This window comes from Anabas testudineus, chromosome 23, assembly GCF_900324465.2.
Source record: "Anabas testudineus chromosome 23, fAnaTes1.2, whole genome shotgun sequence".
Taxonomy (NCBI): domain Eukaryota; kingdom Metazoa; phylum Chordata; class Actinopteri; order Anabantiformes; family Anabantidae; genus Anabas; species Anabas testudineus.
Window position 1 is genome coordinate 14,574,409 of NC_046631.1, and position 21,667 is coordinate 14,596,075.

Sequence of the window (21,667 nt, forward strand, 5' to 3'; positions counted from 1 at the left end):
CCTGAGCTGAACTGTAACCTGTTATGCATGAAAGCACTCGCGTACACAAGTAGCGGTCGTGTCAGGGAATTTGCCCGTGTCTCATCATTGTCTTCAGAAAGACATTATTCATCATTATTCATGTCACTGAGACGTGGACGGCACGAGTGAAAGGAAAAAGAGAAGGTAGAAATCTGAACCATATGAAAGTTGTCCGTCAGGTCATGGAACAGAAACAAATCCACACTCTGACCTCAAAGATTTGGAAATCTTAATTTTCCTAAAGCCATTCACTTAAAATTTTAATGCAAACCCATGAATATACAGGCCTAAATGCTTTTATTCTGAAAGTCTGAGATGGAGACGGCGACTGCTTCTCACAAGAACAGTAACACGTACACAAACAGACACACACACAGACACACACACACACTCTCTCTCTAAGTGACTGGACGGTGATGAGACGTGTTGCTACGATACTGAGGGGGTGAGAAAATGTGAGGAAGTTCATTAAGGTTGAGACTGGAGCTCCACAGAGAGAGAAAACAAATGAGGACAGCTTTTGTCCCTGCAGCTCATCACTACAGCGACTGTGCAGCAGACAGACTGAAGTCAGAGATCAACTGACCTCAGACCAGCTGACATGTGCTTCAAATACACAATAAGCCGCTGCTTCCATCACAGACTGCACAAAAAAAATCCACTAAGGAACATAAGAGCTTCTCTACTGGCTGCTTCTACAGTACAGGTCAAAAACTGGGAACAAGTTCACAGAACACGTCATGATTCGATCTTTTAGCCCCACCTAGGTCCTAGTATGGGTGAATATATATTCTGATGATTAACTGTAACTACAAAGTTTTACCAGCAGTAAAACATCTAAAGTCTGAGAAATAAAAGTCTGGTTCATTAATATAGAATAATCTTAGTTATGAGGAGATGTCTCAGTAACGGGCATCACTACTATTACTGAAGAAGTTAATTTGTGTGTAATTCATCATCTAAACAGTAAACGAACCTGAAGTAAGAGGCTAGTTTCCCTGAACATCGGCGTTGTTCTCGTACTACTTCACATCACACTACAGACACACTGATTTGGTCAATTTCACACATGCTGTATATCGGAGATATACGCTTATAAACTACCATCAGGTTGAACTTTGCAAATACCACATTTGCCAATATAATTGACTGTAACTTCCCACCACCTAAAGCAGTGTGTGTGGATGGTATTTGAGTGCAGGGGGAAACAGCACTGACACATTGATGTCCATGAAACTGCAACAATTAACTTCAGGTCTGCATGAAATTGAGCAATGATACGGACTTGTGCTGAAAATACCATCACTACAAAGGGCAGGAGATAACTCTCACAAACAAAACATGCACATTACTCAGGCGCAGTAGCATTTTGTCTCTGCTGCACAAACAAGTCTTCAAAAAGAAGAAGAGGAGGTTCTGTGCATGATGCATGGAGGCAATTTCTGAATTATTACAGCAATTTTCACGGCTTTTTGAGTAGGATTATCCGAGCTCTGCAGCACTCCACTACATGACTCTCTCACTCCCTGAAGAGAGAACAAGACAGTCTGAGCCGAAAGATGTTTCCACCTGCCGCCTTCAAAACTTAGCACAAAAGCAAGAAAAATGTTTACTAATGAACTCGTGTCTTAAGTACAAGACACACATCTTCTATACGAGATGTCACGCTGCTTCTGAGGACATTACTGATAGGATTATTATTGTTGTTGTTAGTATTATCACCCTGATACATCCGGGATCATTTCAGCCAGACAACAATAAAAAGCTACTGTAAGTACAACACAGTATGTAGTAGGAGGAGAAAAAAGACAAAAGTTGTAATGCTAAGAAATTATCTTTGTGAAAAAGTCTGATCAGGAAGAAAAACACCAAAATAAAAAAGTATTTTAAAGTCATATTCCAACTATTTGAATTAAAGATGTAATTTTATAAAATAAGTGTGATTGTTTCTAGAAAAGTCGGCAGATAATTAGATTAGGTAGATAATTCTACTAGAAAATGTCAAAATATTATGAAAAAAATAATTTCACAAGAACCATTATCATGCAACATTGGTGGTATTTTCTAAAATACATGATAATATTATGATTTAAAGTCTAGTGATCGCATAAGTCCACATATCTCCATATCTGCAGCCAACATTAAGTACTTTACATTTCAGTACTGAGTCAAATAAATAAATAAAACACTATTGTGTTTTTCCACGACAGTGAGAAGACAGTCTCAGTACAGTAGCCTCTGTAAGACAGATAAGAAGTACAGCTAAGGATGGACAGACAGTGTAGGAGTACATATAAAAACACCACCCAGCCTTAGCAGTGAGTGTGCAGCTCTTACAGAACTGTATGGATGACGTGCTTCATGCTCACAGTCTCTCCATCGATTTCACTAACTTGTGTCTTTCATTCTTCGCTCCACAAAAACTGTTTTTCCAAACCAAACTCTCACTCATTATTATTTCCCTGGAGGTCGGTTCCAAATGCAACAATAAAAGAGTGAGCTGTTGTGGAACTGGGAGAGTGATGAAATTTAATGACTTTTTCCTTCTTTCTATGTACCTGCTGGTGTTTCCAGAGACTGTAACTCTGCTGCTGAATGAGCCGGAGGGAAGCTCCAGTCCTGCCTCTCACTTTCAGCCCAAAGATCATTTACAGAAAACGTCTGATCTTATATCTGCTAGTAAAGACTGAGTCTACCTTTACTGCATGGAAAACAATTAGCAAATTAATTTTTATTACCTGCAAGGGGTCAATATGAAATTATGTTTCCCACATTCGTTTATTCACAAAGGTTTGACTGAAGTAATTTTGGCTCATGTTTAGAAGGAACTTCATGAAACTGCTAAATTTATGACCAGACTGTGACACGACGAGAAACCAAAGTAAATTATTTAAAAGGATTAAGTTGTAATTATGAGAGAAAAAGTCAATCGTGAAAATGAAGTTATACTTTGACCAAACACTAGAATCAAGATGCAAACATATCAGGGAATAATGGAATTTGATGCAGAAAGCTGCATAATGTAATTTTACACAAAACACTGTAATCCCATAAGATAATGTTGTAATTTATACAAAAAGAAAATGTAAAAATAACGGCACGATGTAGTGATGGACACAGTGAGGACAATGTGTGATTTCTGAGAGTAGAATATTATTAGTTAAAAGACTTTATCCTTAACTAATATACTGGAGAAATAAAAGTCGGCTGTGAACTGTATATCTTATCATTTACAGATAAAAAAACATAAAGACTTTATCGTTAGATTTGTAAAGTGATCTGATTGGAATGACTGCAGTTTGTGTAACAGAAGATTAAATAGGACTCACTTTACTTTTCAGGTCTATTGAACTGTAACCCACAGAACTGGGAAACTGCACATTCAAAGTGCTGAAGCTGGTTGGTGTAGAGAAAATGCTAAACTAAACATTACATGTCAAATAACCCTGATGAGTGAGAACCTGTTTAGACTACAGTAAGAGCAGTGAGTGTGTTTCCTGAGGTAAAAGAGATGAAAACAAACCAATTGTATGTAAATCTAATGTAAAAAGACATTCTGCTTTTGTGACAAATGTATGAATTATGTGCCTATTTCAGCATTTTCTGTAGAAAGTGAGTTATGATCCTTAAGTAAGAACAGATTTAGTGTTGCTCCTTTTTGTTACACACTGTTGCCGTGTGCAGAAAGATGACAGTGTGTTTTAGAGCAAGAAACAGCAGCATGGCAGTCAGCATGGGTTAATTCATCGCAGCCTTTCTGCTCCCTCTGCCTGCCAGTCGAGCCACATCAGCACTTTTCTGTGAGTCTCTGGAAATGACTGTTTGCTGTTCGGTAATAAGGAGCCGTCATGTGTATCCACGGCTGCAGGATGATACAAAACCCAGCCTCGATCGCAGGAGCAAAACTGGGTTTGGGTCTGCAGCAGGTGATCTGCAACCTGTTCACCTGCCAGACTCAACTACACATCATGGGCCCTGTCTCAGAGCAAAATTGGATTTTTCTCCAACAGTTTCAAACATGGGCACAAACCTGATGCACACAGGGCTGATGTTGGAATGTTTTTTTAAATAAATACAGCATCAACATCCAAACCTGCCTTTACTGTTCTCTACTGTGTAGCAGGACCGGGAGCTGTTTAATTTTAAATCAGAATCCTCAATAACCACCCATTCACTTTCTTTAACTAAATCCTAAAATACTTGTATTACATCTAAACAAGGTTTTCTACACTTTGTGACTGTTGTAATATCTCACCTTCTCACAGTGAATTGCAGAAAATATACGTAAAGCTATGAGGTTCGATATTTAAAAGTACTTTGATAGTACACTGTGTTAAATTCAGTAAGATTTCCACAGCACAGGTTTTATCACTACAACAGCTGAGTCATGTGATAAGGTGCCTCAAAACACTTTTTTAACTAACCCTCATTATTTTCAGTCACTCCTGCATTGCTGTTTTCTCAACCACAGTTATGTGGATATCTTTCACTGTCCTGCACCACAACACTGAGGCAGAGATACTTTTAGAGATACTGCTTCTGGAAGGCTTTTAATGTGAAACATCAACCATCAGAATCAAAATAACAGAAAAGTATTATCTGTTTTAAAAGGTTAGTGGACCCATCTCTGATATAAAACTGATCTGCACCTTCTCTCTAACGTGGCAAACCTAAAATGTCAGCCTGTTCCCTAAAACCTATTACAATTTTAACACCTACTGTACTGTATACTTCCTTCCAGGCTGTGAAGCTAACTCCAAAAACCAACAGACTAAGAACACTGATGCAGATTCCCGATGAGCTGCTTGAATGTTTTCATCTCATTTAAAGCAGAAATTATTTTTTTTCTGCAGAGGGTCTATCTCATTTAAAGCAGGGCTCACTAAAACTGAATTTACAACCTTTGTAAGACTACACAGAAACAACTGAGCACATGAACTTACTGACATTTACCATCACATTTTTGTCACCTTTAATAATTAATAAGTGAAACCTGGACCCATGTATGGATTACTGAACACACCAAACATCTACGAAGAGATGCTACACAACCGCAAAGAGACAAAAGAAATACTGCTAAGGATGCAAACAACTACAGACAAAAAAACTACAAAATATAAAAAAGCCAACCACAATGAGACAAAAAGGAACTGCAGAGATGCAAAATGAGGATAAACCAAAAGGAGATTCTAATGACAACAGAGAGACAAAAGAACCCAGAAAGAAACTCAAAACAACTGCAAAGAGGCAAAAAAACAACAGCTATAGAGACATAAAACCACAGAGACATAAAACAAATGCAAACACACAAAAAGAACAAAAGCATCGACAAAGACACAAAACAAACACGAAGAGATGCATAAAGTCTCTAAACAGACCAAAAACAACCACAAAGAAAAAAAGACACAACTACAAATGGCAGACACACTGTTTGTGGCCATTTTATGTCTCCTTCAGTCTAGGGGTCCTTTATAGGGGGCGGGGGGCCCTGCTTGTCCATGCTCAGGGGCACATTGTCTGATAATCCATCCATGACTGGACGGGATGAAAAATTATAACTGATGTTACTGTCTACAGTGGGCAAGAAGACGTGTAAATTAAATTCAAACGTCTAACAAAATATGTGCTATGGCCTTTCTAAGCATTCAGTGCCTTTCAACACCTGCAGATGGCCTGTGAAGGCTTTCAGTAACAGAGTAAAAAGTAAAACAGTCACTGAGCAGCGATGCCCTCCCTCAGGAAGAGTTATCACAGGGTTTCCTTCCATGTTGCTCTTAATTAAAGACGAACGTGCCTCCCAGTAATGATTAAAAAGAGTCCGCAAACAAAAAAAGGGGGACGATTTGCTGCAGCCTCAAGAGCACCAGGACAAAAGAGAGCAGATTTATAGTCCTCCGAGACTGAATGGATCTGCCGCTTCCTGCTAGTGATATGTGGATGCCCTTTACTTGGCACAGATACACAGTATCTAAATATAATGATCTAAAGCAGTACACTCACAATTTTCTCTACAGGATAAAAGCACGTAAAACAACTACTGATGTGTCAAACCAATCTCAGCTGAAGAAAGTGTTTACATGATGAATTTACATTCATAAAATGAAGCATATATTTTCAGATGCCTAAATAAACACTTTTTCTTTGGGCTTGAATGTTCATTCTAGAGCTGAAAGGAAAATCTTCAGCCTTGAAAACCAATTAATCATTTAATTAATTCTTCAAGTGAAAACAATCTGTGATTTCAGTGTCCTGAAAAAGAGAATTTGCTGCCTTTCTGTGTTTTAGAATCCCAGTAAACTCGATATATTTGAGTTTTGTTAAAAAATAGACAAAGATACGCTACAGCCCAAGCACTGAAACAGCAGTTGACACAATCTCTACTCTACCTAATCACGTGCTTGCTCTGGAGCTTTCAACCACATCACACGTCTGCTCATTCCTCTTGAAGGTGCAGATGTTCAAACACTCAACATATTACCTTTGAATTTTAGCTGAGCACTCAACTGAGAAAACATAGTATGTAGGTACCGGACTATGCAAACTGTTTTTTAAAGTTGAAGAATAACTTTAAAATGTGGAATTTAAGTCAACAAATTCTAAAAGTGCTCAGAATCAACTAATAAATAGTTAAAAAAAAAGAATGAAAATCTTAATCTGCTGATTGAACATTCTAGAACAAGCAGGTTTCATACATGAATGTTTCCATTCTACAAGATTTTATACTGCATCAACGTTAAAGCACCACTTAGTACAACATGAGAATAAACAAAGAGACCACATGATACTGTATCACTGACTAAGGCTATTCTGCAAAATGTGTGCTTTTCAATTCAAACTAAGTAAATTTAGGTTCTAATTTATTTTATTTAACTAACACACAACCGTTTCCAGCCGCAAAAAAAACCTGAAACATCAAACTGTAAACTGGGACAAGCAGCAGGCGAATCAAACAAAAAGCCACAGAAATGTTATGTCGCTTTCCATGATTGCAAATGAGAAAAACTAAAACGTACTGCTGTTATAGCTACTGTAAGAGATCTGTTTACTGTAGGTACCTGTCAATTTGTCATTGTCCACCGTGAACATCCTGAAACCCTAAATAAAACAAATCACAGTGAGGCCAAGCACAGTTAAAGCTGCCTTCACTTTTATGAAGCTACAGAAAACAGGATGAATTGATGGGAAAACATATAGATTGGCCTCAGAGAGAAAATGTGTGTGTGAGCCTTTAGGGAAAACTGGTCCTTTACACCAGTCTGTGCAGTAAAACCACAAGTTAGTCCTGCAGAAATCCCTGGACCTTCCCTGGGTTTAATCAGCGCTGCAGGAGCCTGTAATGAGCCGTTGTGGGATTAGCCTGAGTTTGGATTCAGTTGGTGGGAAAGTTCGCCTGCTTACCGACCTCCATACGAAGCCTGTCCTCTGCCTGTTCATGGCCAAATGTGACTACCACTCCCTGAAACCTTTACTCCATCTCAGCAGGAGGAGGCCAGAGAAGGATGGAGGGAGGGAAGGAACAACAGCAGCTTTCCCTGTCTCTCAACTGTCCAATTACTGAGCAGAGCTGATGTATGACACTGTTCGGTTTTAAGCAGCCGACCACTGACCGGCCCTGACTCACATACCTGCAAAAAGGAAATGAGCACAGAAAGACAGACAGTTTAAACTTGACTTAATGACTTTTACCGGACTGAAAAAGTTTGTGTAAAGGTTACAACAGCTTTGATATCACCTGTAGAGCTTAGTAAATAAATAAAGTATAACTGTACATTGGTTTCCTTCACTAGCATTTACCCGACTAGTTTTACTTCTGCTTATGACATTTCAAAAGTGAATTTCACACATCTCTGTCATTTACTAGCCCTCTTATTATCCTCTACAAAAAAACTACAACACAGTAAAGACAGTTTTGTAAAGGTCCCTGTGTCAGAAGCTAGTTTCGTTTTTTGCACATCCATAAATAAATATGGGGTGTTAATTCACTTACTATGCAGCAAACCTGTCTTCTAACATAGAAGAACTGTTCAGCATGCAACATGGGTGAACATATTAACAACATATTAACAACATATTAACAATGGCAGCACAGTTTGTTTTCTGTCTTCAGTGATCCTAAATTATATACTAGCTGCATGCCATCACCTTGGTGTGCAGGATTTCACACTACCAGACCACAAACAATGCTGTAAATTTGATTTATTAGCCACATCTGTAAGGTGGCATCACAGCTATTCATCAAACAAAACTTCTAAAGAAACACACAATTTCTCTAATGAGACATTAGAAAATAAGTGGTTTAATAGCCACTTATTTTCTAATTGTGATTACACTTAAAGTGCATTTTCCTCCACATAATGAAGAACTTGAACCAATCAAACCTTTACTCCTCACTTTAAATCAGAGTAAAAGCAGATTATGTCTTACTCCAGATGTTTCTGTCTCTCCTTCATGTCTCTCTCTCTCTCTGCAACCTCTAAGCTCAATTAAGTAAACCTGATCTTCATTTTAGTGTTGCTCAAATCTGCATATGAATGGGTTACCAAATTGGCCTACACCTATGCAAGCCCAGGGTTTAGGGGTCAAAAATAAATACAACACAACAGAAACAAAAAGAGAAGTCACCAAATGTAGATACAGATTACTAAAAATGAACAGCATATGAACCAGATATAGCTAAAAATGACTACTGAGCACCGTCAACGAGACAAAAGAAAAATACACCAAATGACCACAAGCCGCATTACGCCTTCACTCGTAGCCATTTTATAAGAGGTATGGTGGGACCTTTACCTCTCTACACCCTCTTTCATAATCCCCTCATGAAAGTTACATTTAGCCACAGATTATTTAAGAAGCAACACTTTTACTGAAGAAATTGATTTAATACAAAAAAATGTATGCTAAGGAGTTAATTTAAGAGTTTTACAGAAGCTCCTGACGCCCTGCTGGAGGATGATCTGCTTTTAAACAAAAATAAAGACCGTTGCAAAACAAAAAATGGAGCAGAACTGTCTAACAGGAACAAAAACAACTTCTCTTGACCTGACAAGTCAGTAAAAACCAGCGCTATGACGCAACGCAGAGCAAGTGGAGCAGAATGAAAAAGAATCAATGAATCTATTCTTCTTCAAGGGCTAAAAATGCAGCTATCAACGATAAGAGGTGGTCGATTTAGATTTCATAGTGGTAGGAGACCTTGAAACTGAATCTGAACATGTGAAGAGGAGAATGAAAATGCAGTGTGATTCAAGCATGCAGTTATTTTTATTTTCTAATCATTCTTCATTTGCATTCACATCCGTCAACTCCAGAGAGCAGCCTGTACCCCTCCACCCGTCGTCTGATAAACACTGGAGCAAAACAGGGTGTTATTAAAACGTGTTCTTATTCACAACATGGACGCTGAAGACAGACTGTGCTCTATATTCAAAGCTCCACTCCAAACCGAAATCTTTTTTCTGATTAATACAAGCTTTCACTCACATTCTCTCCCTCTCTGTTAACGGGAATAAAACTTGCACCAGCAGGCCTCTAACTGTGACCATGAAATGACCTCCAGGCTTTATCCCAGCTACGAAGCATTTCCACAATCATACTAATAAACGTTTGTGCAGTTACCTAATTAATCTGCTTCCAACTGATAAACACTGGCTCTCTAGCAGCTTAAAGTTCAAGGCGAGTTTATTTTGGGGCACAGCAAATGTTGACACAGCCTCAAAGTGTGCTTAGTTTTAGCCAAGATCATCATTAAATGTGTGCGTGTGTATGTATAATTTAAGTCTAATTTGGTTTTAAGAGAAAATCAGTGGGTCACATATGTGCAGAAGAAAAGTAAAGGTCATATTTTGCTGCTAAAAAGAAGCAATGATTAAAAACACGCTGTGCAGTGCTGACTGGGCTTTCTCTGGGTCTGTCTCTCTCTCTCTTTTCCATGCCACCCTCCCCCCCTCCAAACCAAAAACAGCATCAAAGCAATCAAAATGGTAATGTTAGGCATGAATGGGGCCCATCCCCCCCTCCTCCACCTCCTCCTGCACAAAACTCTGCAGACTTTTTCCTCTCCATGTTAGGAGGGGGGAAACCACCCCTTTTCTGTCTCAAAATGGAAGCTTCCACTACCAAAGTGAAAGAAGCAGAAGAAGAAGAGGGAGCAAATACAACACAAACAACAAGCATCCCGACTAGAAATGCATTGTTAAGCATCTACTGCTGCTGCTGGTGCTTTATTGTTGTCCTGCTGTGCGTCCTTTTGCACGCAGCAAGTTTAATGGGTTTAACTGCAACACACCAAGTGCTTAGAAACTGCATTCCTCAGGAAATGCGGTCGATTTAAGTCAAGCAGAGAGAAAACAGGCCTCTAACAATTAAAATAAGACACAGCACAACGAGTGGCTGAATAAATATCGACCTATTTTCCGTGAATTCTTCTTCCTCTTGCTAACGTGAGGAAGTTGTGCGCGGCTGCTGTCGGGCTAGGACCGACCGGCGGGGCGGTGCAGCAGCAGCATCAGCATCAGCAGCAGGAACAGCCGGGGAGCTGGTGGAGCTAGCCGCGGTGCTGAACACTGCTGCAGCCTCCATCACACAGCATCCATCTCCCGACTGCACCTGCCTCAAAGTTAATATAGGACACGGTTTACGAGAGACACAGGGCAAAGTGGAAAAGTGAGAGTGAGCGAATCAAATGCACCGCTGAGGTCATGTGACCGAGAAGAAATAACAGCAGCAGACTAAGTAGAAAGTAAGAAAAACCGAGGCTTTCACCGTGGAAAGGACTTTAAAAGCTCATCTGCGCTGATGATAAATACCAGAGAGACATTTCAACTTGACCTGCGGTGTTTTTAAAAAGTCCGAGCCGGGTAGTTAGCCGAGCTGCTCCTTTATTAGCCTCTAACGTTACTCTCCAGAAACATGTCGACCTACTCAAAATGGACGCTAACATTTTTCAACATTACACAACTTTGAGAGCAGACACCAGAACCGGGACGGAGCCCGGCGGGTCCGGCTCGGAGGGCACAATAATAAAACGAGGGTTTTAACATCCATCCACCATGTTGGAAAGCTTCCCCAGAAATGTCAAAAACAAAAGGCAGAAAGCTCCAGATGGACGGAGCGGGGCTGACTTGTTCTCCGCTCGGGGCTGTTGGTCTGTTTGCCTGTCGTTCATCTGTCTCCTAAGCCCCCATCCTACCATTAAAGCAGGCTTTTATCGGGTTAGACCCCCCTGGTTGTTTTTAGGACACTGTAATGAAACTTCACAGGCTCTATTTCACACAGGCTTGCTAACAAGTAGTCGGAAGAGCAGAGCAGATTTATGCTGATAAAGTTTCTCGCACACTCCCCAATTCTCCCGGATCGTCTCGCTGGAGAAGCTGGCAGGAAAAGACCGCTACCAGCTCCCGGTATTTACCTGTGGGTCCTGCTTCATCTGTGCAACTAGTTAGTGACCGATGGAGGAACGAAATTAGAAAGTGTCTCAAGTTAAAGGAGGAACAAAGCCTCGGATGTTAGCCACATACACTCTGGCACCTCATAAATATTCAGGTCGCGTCCTGCTCGCCACACAGCACCACCACCGCATTATCACTCCAGTTTCTTCGCAGAAAACACCAACGACAATTAGCCAAAGTACTGTGAAAAGTGCACCTAATCAGACTAGAAAGTGGAGGCTGTGTCGCCGGCAGACATGCCCGTGTGGCACAGTTGTCCCCGCTCGGAACCAGCCCGCTGCCCGTCGTCAGCCTCCTGCTCTCAGCGCTCCACAACACCAACAACGGTTCGAATAGCACGATGTTTCATTTACCTGATGACATTGGATTTCTACTTTCAGCGCCTCTTGCAGGCCTTGTAGTTCCATGTTCCGACCAGAAAAGCACTTTTCTCCCACTTTCGACGCGGCCGAGACGAAGTTTAAGTGAATTAAAGATTTTTTAAAAGCGACAATAACAATTGAAAGAACAACTACTCGGGCTGCAGAGCAAGTTCTCGCTTCTTTTTACACGCCAGGACTCATCACCCACTTTCCGCCCGTCTTCAAAAGTGCTCCAAACCCGACGGAAAGAGCCCAGGCCCCGGCCGAGTCCTGTCCAGATTACGACCGAACGTCGACGGATCCCACAGGGGAGCGGGTTCGCTTTTCTTTCGATAAATTTAAGTTGAAAAACGGGGACTATATTTTGTCCGAGTCCGCGGCTTGATTTCACTTTGCCTGAGGAAAAGTTGCGCTTCGGCTGTCAATGGTAATTCTGAAGTTCCCGGATGGAGCAGAGAGGACCCCCTCACCCCCCCGCCCCTCCTGGACCGGGCATGCGCAGTAACCACAACTCTTAGAACACAGTTGAGAGCATTTAAACAGATTAAAAAGTCCAATTTTTATACTAGTGACCTGTAATAAACATCACACATGATGTAATTACAGAGGTTACTACATATTATTAATACATCCTATATTTAGATTGAATCCATTTAATCAGACTGTATTCTATTTGAGGCTCGCCTCTTGGTAAATATTCTGGGTCACTACTAGAAGAAATATCATAAATGATGTTGTTCTGAGATCATACCACACTTGTTAATGTGTTCATGTAAAGTAACCACAACTCTTAGAACACAGTTGAGAGCATTTAAACAGATTAAAAAGTCCAATTTTTATACTAGTGACGTTTAATAAACATCACACATGATGTCATTACAGAGGTTACTACATATTATTAATACATCCTATATTTAGATTGAATCCATTTAATCAGACTGTATTCTATTTGAGCCTCGCCTCTTGGTAAATATTCTGGGTCACTACTAGAAGAAATATCATAAATGATGTTGTTCTGAGATCATACCACACTTGTTAATGTGTTCATGTAAAGTAACCACAACTCTTAGAACACAGTTGAGAGCATTTAAACAGATTAAAAAGTCCAATTTTTATACTAGTGACGTTTAATAAACATCACACATGATGTAATTACAGAGGTTACTACATATTATTAATACATCCTATATTTAGATTGAATCCATTTAATCAGACTGTATTCTATTTGAGGCTCGCCTCTTGGTAAATATTCTGGGTCACTACTAGAAGAAATATCATAAATGATGTTGTTCTGAGATCATACCACACTTGTTAATGTGTTCATGTAAAGTAACCACAACTCTTAGAACACAGTTGAGAGCATTTAAACAGATTAAAAAGTCCAATTTTTATACTAGTGACCTGTAATAAACATCACACATGATGTCATTACAGAGGTTACTACATATTATTAATACATCCTATATTTAGATTGAATCCATTTAATCAGACTGTATTCTATTTGAGCCTCGCCTCTTGGTAAATATTCTGGGTCACTACTAGAAGAAATATCATAAATGATGTTGTTCTGAGATCATACCACACTTGTTAATGTGTTCATGTAAAGTAACCACAACTCTTAGAACACAGTTGAGAGCATTTAAACAGATTAAAAAGTCAAATTTTTATACTAGTGACGTTTAATAAACATCATACATGATGTAATTACAGAGGTTACTACATATTATTAATACATCCTATATTTAGATTGAATCCATTTAAGATTCGCCTCTTGGCAAATATTCTGGGTCACTACTATAACAAATATCACAAATGATGTTGTTCTGAGATGATACCACACTTGTTAATGTGTTCATGTAAAGTTTTATTCTACTAAAGCCTCTGAAACCGAAAACAAATATATTTTAAATCAGATTTTTTAGATTTAGTGGAACAGCTGATACAATAAAGTGGGTTTAGCCCAAGCTACCTCTACCACTACTACTACAATCAAAATAAGTGGTAGAAGGACAGAAACAATAAATCTGAAGCTGATGGCTACTACCTACACGCTTTGACCAAATTCAGTACAAAGACACTGTCAGACTCAGTTACTGAGAATCCTTTTTTACCTAAACTGATCTTTTTCAAGTCAAATATGTTGAAAAATGTTGGAAGATGGAACTGATATTAACCCTTTATGTCCTGACAGCATCCTTAATAAAGCATCAATATTTATTAGTTCATCAGATTCTGTTTTTTAAATCTAAATCTGCGAAATAACCAAAGTTAGTAACTAAAAGCAGTGTACAGCTTTTGTATAGCAAAAAGTACTATGTAAAAGTATCATGCAAACTGACCTATACCAGAATAATTACTTTATATATTGCTGAATCAATTTTTGTTGGTTGTACATCTTTTTTAAAATAATAATTTAGGGCAACACACGCAAGAAAAATTATATTTCCCTCTAGTAAAAGTATAAAGTAACATAAATTAAAATTACTCAAGTTAAGTCAAAACTAGACTAGAGTAAATTTACTTAGTTACTTTCCAGTGCTGACATGGCCTGTTTATATTACACTCTAATCACTTTAGACTTTACTGAAATTCAGTCCTCTATATAAGATAATCCAATACTGCAAACCTCATCCTCACTAATATTAATATCTCAATCAAACATTTTTATCTATACAAAAATATGAATCTTTATGAATTTCAGTATTTTCTCATGTAGATATCAATAGTTGAATTTTTGCCTTATCCTATTTAGTGTAGTAATAATATTAATAGTCTTCATTTCTTTACCAAATACATCAACAAATGCACCAGTGGTTCATCTCCAGCAAGGCGTAATATGTCTGATGGTGTACAATCACGTTTCCTAAATGCACAGTATAATGTATCATAAGCACATTAAATGTTCTAATAAACTGTTGTGTTTTCTTGGATGCAGTTTAAAGGTTGTGCTGTGATGATGATGTTATTGTCAGTATTTGATGTAATTTCCTGTACTTGAATACATTTTTATATATTTTAATACTGAAAATAACACATTTACCACTTAACCTCTAGTTTTTGCTCCTTTTCCATTATGACATCATCACATACAACATATCTTTACCAATGTACCATTTTATACATATATAACCAAACTTCAGCCTAGCCAAACGTCACTTGTGGATCTCCACTACAAGATGCATTGATGTGTTTAAATAGTCTGATGTGTAACTGCACAGACCGATGTGTGGTTTAAAATGGCCGGCCTATTGATGAGTTGGTGTTTGACAATGGAAAAGTGCTACAGCATGCAGAAATGGCACACTGTGTCCAACTACAAGTTTTCATTAAGATTACAACTTCAAACCTAAGTTTAGATGTTTGTTGAAATAGATTCAAAAGTAATATTGTTCCAGAGAAGCCAAATAAACAGTAGCTGGACATAGTTCAACATGAGTCATCTGTAGATTCTGGTATTAGCCGGAGCATCTACAGTCAGACGTCAGTGAGACACAAAAGGAAATGTGGAAGATTAGAAAACAGAAGATTTGCAGAAACAAATGAAACCTGCACAGACTCAGTTATTCCAACACAAAGAGGCCACATGTGGCAGTTTGTTCTCAGATGTTCAGTCTTTTTCCTCCTCTTCCTCCTCCTCCTCCTCCCGCCCTTTAGACACAAGCCGAGCCACGATTGGTCCAAGCTGCTGGTTCAGTGCCCAAAGAGGCAAGATGGGGGCGAAAGAATGAGCCAATTAGGAGTTGTACAATCGGAATGACAGGACGACTAACCAATGAGCATGAGAGACACACTGCCGGGGGCGTGGCTGCATGCCGGAGGATGTGGCCGGAGAGTTGAGGAAGAACAGAAATGGCTGTTAGTGTGTGTTAGTGTTTGCTGTGAACTACAGCAAACAACTGCATCACAGTGTGAAACACACGCTCACATAACACAGGTTCTATGTCTGTATGTAGAATACAGGCTGGCATCCCTATGACTGAAGGCAGCACCATGGACAGAGGCAGCAGCTCCACAGAGCCACAGGACAGCACAGAGCTTTTTTATTCTCAGTACCACAGCCAGCAGAAGAATTTCCCCAAGTCAAGGTTCACAAACAGGGGCCTACGAGCTAACAGTAAAGTTGTGGTTTGTAGGCAGCTCGGCTCCCCTCCTGCCCGCTGAAACCCTCCCCCACCCCGGACAGCTCTGCTGCTGCATCAGCTGCTACTTTTCATTTCACGGCTCAGCGCTGAAACTCTTCAAGTCTTCTCCAAGCTGCTCCCAGTTTTAAATGGACACAGATGTTAGTTCCTCTACTGAATTTGTGGAGTTTTAAGTCCTAGCCAGGATTTTAGAGAGACCCTGAATCTGGATTTAGTCGCATCCTAAGGATTGTTTATCTTATCTTATTTATTCATTTAACATCCTAATTCTATTTTATACTCTGTTCTCTAAATATGCCCGCTATGTAATGGTGACAATGCTTCAGTTGTAGTAAGGTGTAAATAAATTAGTTGGTAATTAACACACACGACAGGGAAAGGAAACCATAACCACACTATAAGCATATTCACAGCTCTGCTATATATTCTTCTCTAAAGTTCATAAGATGAAGTTGTTCCTAACCTTGTCAGAGACATGTAAATGAAATGTTTATTACTGGGTCACAGTTATAATTCTGTGGCCATCTTCTTGTATTTCCTCTTTACCTACACAAAGTGATGAGAACATTAGAAACACCTCTGGACGTGATGTAAACACAAAGTTGAGTGCAAAATCATCACTAAGTGTGTTTAAACAGATTTGAATGTTACTACCAGTAGTGTTGGATTGCATCAGTCTGTAGGTGGACTGGTTTCTGCAGATCTTTTAGAAGCTACAGTACACATAGGTAAAACTAGTCTTAAATCTAATAAATCCTCCGCCCTGACAAGCTGACGTCAGGACTTCATCAGTGTTCATGAATGTGCCTCAGAGCTGTTGGTTCTTTCTCCACTGTTACCTGACTGTGTGAACAACCTCTTCCCTGGTCCCGGTCACCAAAGAGTCTCCTAGTGTCTGACAGTGGTCAGAGCTCACACAGAGGTTCAATCTGAAATGAGTGAGTTCGCTAGAAGTTCACTGCATTCTGTGATGGTGCATTCAGGGGTACTAGTGTATCTGTAATTTCTGTAACTCCTCCCTCACCAACTACTTCAAACTAACTCCTGTGTTTCAGTAGTCGACCGGATGATATTTGTTTTTCAAATGTTCCTCATTTAACATTTCCACTGAGTGACAACCCCGGCTGAGTCCAGGACCAGCCAGGCTTCAGTGGTTTCTGCCAGTCCTGACAGATGGCCGGTCCAGGCCTGGCCCGGGGTAGACTATAAGATAGAAACGAATGTCCAGCTGATATCAAATCTGTCTGAGTCTTCCACAAACCGGATCTGAAAAAGGGTTAATTGAAATCCAAATGTTATATTTAGGTGAAAGTTTTATCAACTGAACTTTTCTGATTCTCTTTCAAAAATAACATCAACACTTTTATTTCCATTTAGTCATATATAAGACGCTTTTATGCAAAAAGTAAAGGTCTTACCTAAGGACCCCTACTGAAGGTAGACCACAGCCGGGATCAGAACCCAGTCTCCCGCATAGAGACCTGTTGTTTCGACTCTTTATGTCATTTCCTGTAAGTGATCACTGACTTTCAGACAGAACCCATGATCCAGGGCCCTGTTTGTTGGTGCCTGATGAAGCCATGAGTCTCTGTTTTAGATCTGGTCTTTGGTTTAATTAAGAATAAAAGGTGCACAGATGTTATGAAACAAACCACAAGCAGCAGACAGAGTAAAGAAAACTGAAGAATAACACAGGATAAAAAGACTAAAAGTTGAAACTACTTATTTCCACAGCTCATCTTGGTTGTGTAAAAACGTCTCTTCATTTATTCCAGATTCAGGTAAAGGTGGTCTGAGAAGCCGGGGCACACAGAGTACTGTGTTTATTGACGAGCAGCTCTAAGTGAGGACGATGAGCCAGAGGGTTTGAGATTAGAAGTGTTTTCATTATTTGTCCTGAGTATCGTCTGTTCCGCGCTGCAGTATAATCACAGCAAACAGCCTAAAAGATAAATTAACATGAGGGGAAAAGTCAGAATGGTAATTTCCAAATTCAGCCATTACCCTTCTCATTATTTCACTGCAGTGCTTCATTTGCCTGCTGGGAGTAACACATCCACGTTTGTATTTGTGTGTTGTGCATTAATATGAATGTGTGTGGCACAAACAGCAGCAGCAGGGTCGACAGTTAAGTGTGTCCTAATATCAGCGCGACACTCCATCACCGAGTGCTGCTCTGACATTTTTATTCGGCCTTCCAAATGGGTGGATGTAAACGGCGTCGTCACACCGTGCACACGGAGCTGAAGCCAAGAACATATCCTTCACTGCTGATGAAAAGATACACTGACATTTGTAAGGATTGTGTCTTTGGGCTTATGAGAGGTTGACATAAATGTCAGCCAAGCGCAGTCAGAGAGCTGGCAGCAGAGATCAGAGCAGAGAGCACACTGCATTCCCCCAACTACAAAACACAGGCCTGCCATTAGTCTGTAGACTGCAGTCCACGGACCCCCAGCCCCTCCTATAGCAAGACCTGCAGACTGTCTCTTTGTTGTGTGGTGTTCTTTTCTTCCATTTTGCAGTTCTTTGCATCATTTTCTGAGTCATTCTGTTGGTTTTGTGGTCAGTTCAGTACAGTACACCTGTACAGTTTAACACAGCAGCATCAGTCAGTGGTTGGAAACTTGTGAATGAATTCAGGTTTTAACACGTTCTTAGTGAAGGTGTTGAACTGTTCTGCATGATAAACAGAGGTGTGGCCGACAACCAACGTTTATGAACACAGTAATAAATGTCTACATTTCTGTCAGCTTTAAACAGCATCAGATTGTACAGGTGTGAGTAGATCACAGTAAATGATTTGATGTTATAATCTACTGCTGCTGCTGCAAGGTTCACTTTAAAACGCTGGTTTCCAGCTGGGTATTTTAGTGGAGATGCAGTTTCAAAACGTGTCCTGACATTAAGAGAACATGATTTTCAATTTTACAGATTCAGTCTCTGTGTCCAGGAAATGAAAATGAAAATGAATGGGAACCGCAGGGTGCCTGGGGGAAGAACACACATTCAAACACATCTAAACCTACTAGAGCATCTCTCAGACATAAACTACTGCTGCTGTGGTATTACAGAGAGTATTTAAGTGGTACCTGCTGGTAAACAGCGTCTCGGTCATTGCTGCTCTTTCCAAACAACTCCTCTGAATTAATTGTTGCTCTGCTGAGGCTGTGACCCAGTTCTCTCACTCAGAGCGTCTTTCTCTTCACCAATAATAAACAAACAACTTTCCATGTGAGTTTCCTCCTCCCAGCTTTGGCCTCATGCCGAGCAGTTCTGCAGTGTGGAACACAAAGAAACAGCACTGCTATTGAACGAGTCGTATTTGAACTAAAATAAGGCGACTGCGGTGCTACACTGCTCTGCTGAATGGGGGAAAAATGTATTGTTCAGGTGGAAGTCGTCATGCGGAGATAATATGCTGACATAATAATGATTCACTGTGTTTTTGTGTGTCAGAACAGAGCGGAGGGAGCCAGCACTGAAGGATGTGTCACGTTTGTGCAGGCTTTGCTTTTAAATAGCTGCAAAGAAATAAAAAAAGAAAAACACGACACATGTAAATGAACATTAGACAGCAGGTGACCGGATCTCTACAAGCTGCAATAATTACAGATATGTGGATCATTAACTGGGCAGTAGCTCAGGGGCTGCAGGCGGGACACCACAAAGACATCAAAATGGACCAAAACGAGACCAGAAATGACCAGAGAGAGACTCAAAGAGCCACAGAGAGACATGGAAACAAGAATCGTGATGACTGCTCAGTTATCTTAGATGCTTTCAGGAAACCAGTGTTGTCACTTGAATCAGTATGACGTGTGCAGAGCTGTAAGAAAGAAGACTGTCAAAGACACTGAGACTGGATTTTTCAACAAGGTTAAACGTATGTCCAATAAACAGATTCAGCATTTTCATGGACTCTGGATGTTTCTTATCTAACAACGTGTTTGGAGACAAAGCATAAGATCAGCTGCTTTGTGAAGTTGAAACACTGTTGGCGGTGAAATGAAGTCACACTCACAGCAACAGGGAACTCTTCTGATCCACTGTGGTAACGAAGCAGCTCTTTGGCAACAGACACTCACTTATTCGAAGTTCTAGGATTTAATAGGACTGAACTATTAATCAGGATAATTCAATCATCTCAGTCTGATTGTTCTAAACTCCCTTTAGTGTTTGCAGAGCCACTTCATATTAAACCAAACAGACAGTTTGTAATCAGGCTGACGGGCAAATTTATTCATTTATCAGATGGATATTTCCCCAGGTGGAGGATCAGCTTCACAGGCTGTTATGATCCGAAGCAGCGGGGAGGACGAACCCCCCGAAAACATCAGACAGCGAGCTGTTAATGCAGCATCCAGCAGCGAAACATCAGACTCTGTCATGAGACTCTGTTCATATAGCTGCAGCACTGAGGATTAAACACAGGCTGCTGTTTGTCAGTGAAGACAAATGTTCAGCAGGTTCTCTTTGTTTAGTAAATGGTTCTTTACCTCATAGGTTCTTTACACCAGCTTGTTTCAGGAACGTTGGGACAGCAGCAAAAAGACGAATAAAACAACATCACAGCATCAGTGGTGGTGATTAGCAACAGGTCACGAGTGCCACTAAAAGCAGCTCAGCTCAGGTGAACCCGTGGAAGCAGCTCAGGTGAACCCGTAGAAGCAGCTCAGGTGAACCCGTGGAAGCAACTCAGGTGAACCCGTAGAAGCAGCTCAGGTGAACCCGTAGAAGCAGCTCAGGTGAACCCGTAGAAGCAGCTCAGGTGAACCCGTGGAAGCAGCTCAGGTGAACCCGTGGAAGCAGCTCAGGTGAACCCGTGGAAGCAGCTCAGGTGAACCCGTGGAAGACCCCACTTCAAATGAGTACAGTGCATAGTTCATTCAACATTTAGTTAATAATAATATTAGATACAGACCAGTAAATATATCTTATCATATTCTCATCTCATTAGTTTGTTTACATGTAACTTTATGTGTCCTCAGCAAACTGACAGTTTAGTTGTGTTGTGTGTGTTTCCTGGTTGGAGCTGCACCACCTCAGGGCCACTGTGACTGAAAGACTATAACCACCAATAACTATTTTAACGTGCACGTGTCATGAGTGAGTGTTTTTTAACAAGAAAAGCAGGTAGATGTTTCTTTGTTTGGTTTATTACCTTCCTCAGCCACTAGAAGGCGTTAGGTTGTTTCTGTGTGAGTCCACACAGAACTCAACTCTTCAACTAGAATAAAGCACATAATAGAAAATAGAATACAACTTCAAGGTTTTATTTATTATTTCATATTTCCTCATGCTAGGTGAATATTTGCACCCTGTTTGATTTATCACTGTACTAATTGCTGTCCACATAGCCAGTCAATTAATTTAGCCTAATTACAGCTCCATTTGCAAAAACCTAATTGACACGTAGGTCTGTCTGCTGGACAGGCAATTAGAGAGGAGATGCATAAAATATTGCATGCATGAAATGTTAGCAAGATCTTAATGATTTAATAATTGAATCATCCCATTTACTAATTAATTACAAGTAGAAATTCAGATACAGGTTTGTTTCTACAAGATGAGATCATTAAGAGAAGACATGTTCTGGCAGATTTATATTCATTTTAATTTCAACAAAAACAAGAAGGCAAATGTTTTAACCATAAACACCTCAATCGCACCAAACTCCATACAGAAAAAT

At 40.0% G+C, this 21,667-nt stretch overlaps 1 protein-coding gene across 1 annotated transcript in view; it reads right to left on the reverse strand.

The window, feature by feature from the left end:
- Positions 1-12,122, reverse strand: part of phf21b (PHD finger protein 21B) — a 66,493-nt gene extending 54,371 nt beyond the window's left edge. The window contains exon 1 of the mRNA XM_026362025.1: positions 11,825-12,122. Coding sequence (XP_026217810.1) covers positions 11,825-11,878 — 54 coding nt within the window. The 5' untranslated portion in view covers positions 11,879-12,122. The remainder of the gene's footprint in view (positions 1-11,824) is intronic.
- Between the last annotated feature and the right edge of the window lie 9,545 nt (positions 12,123-21,667).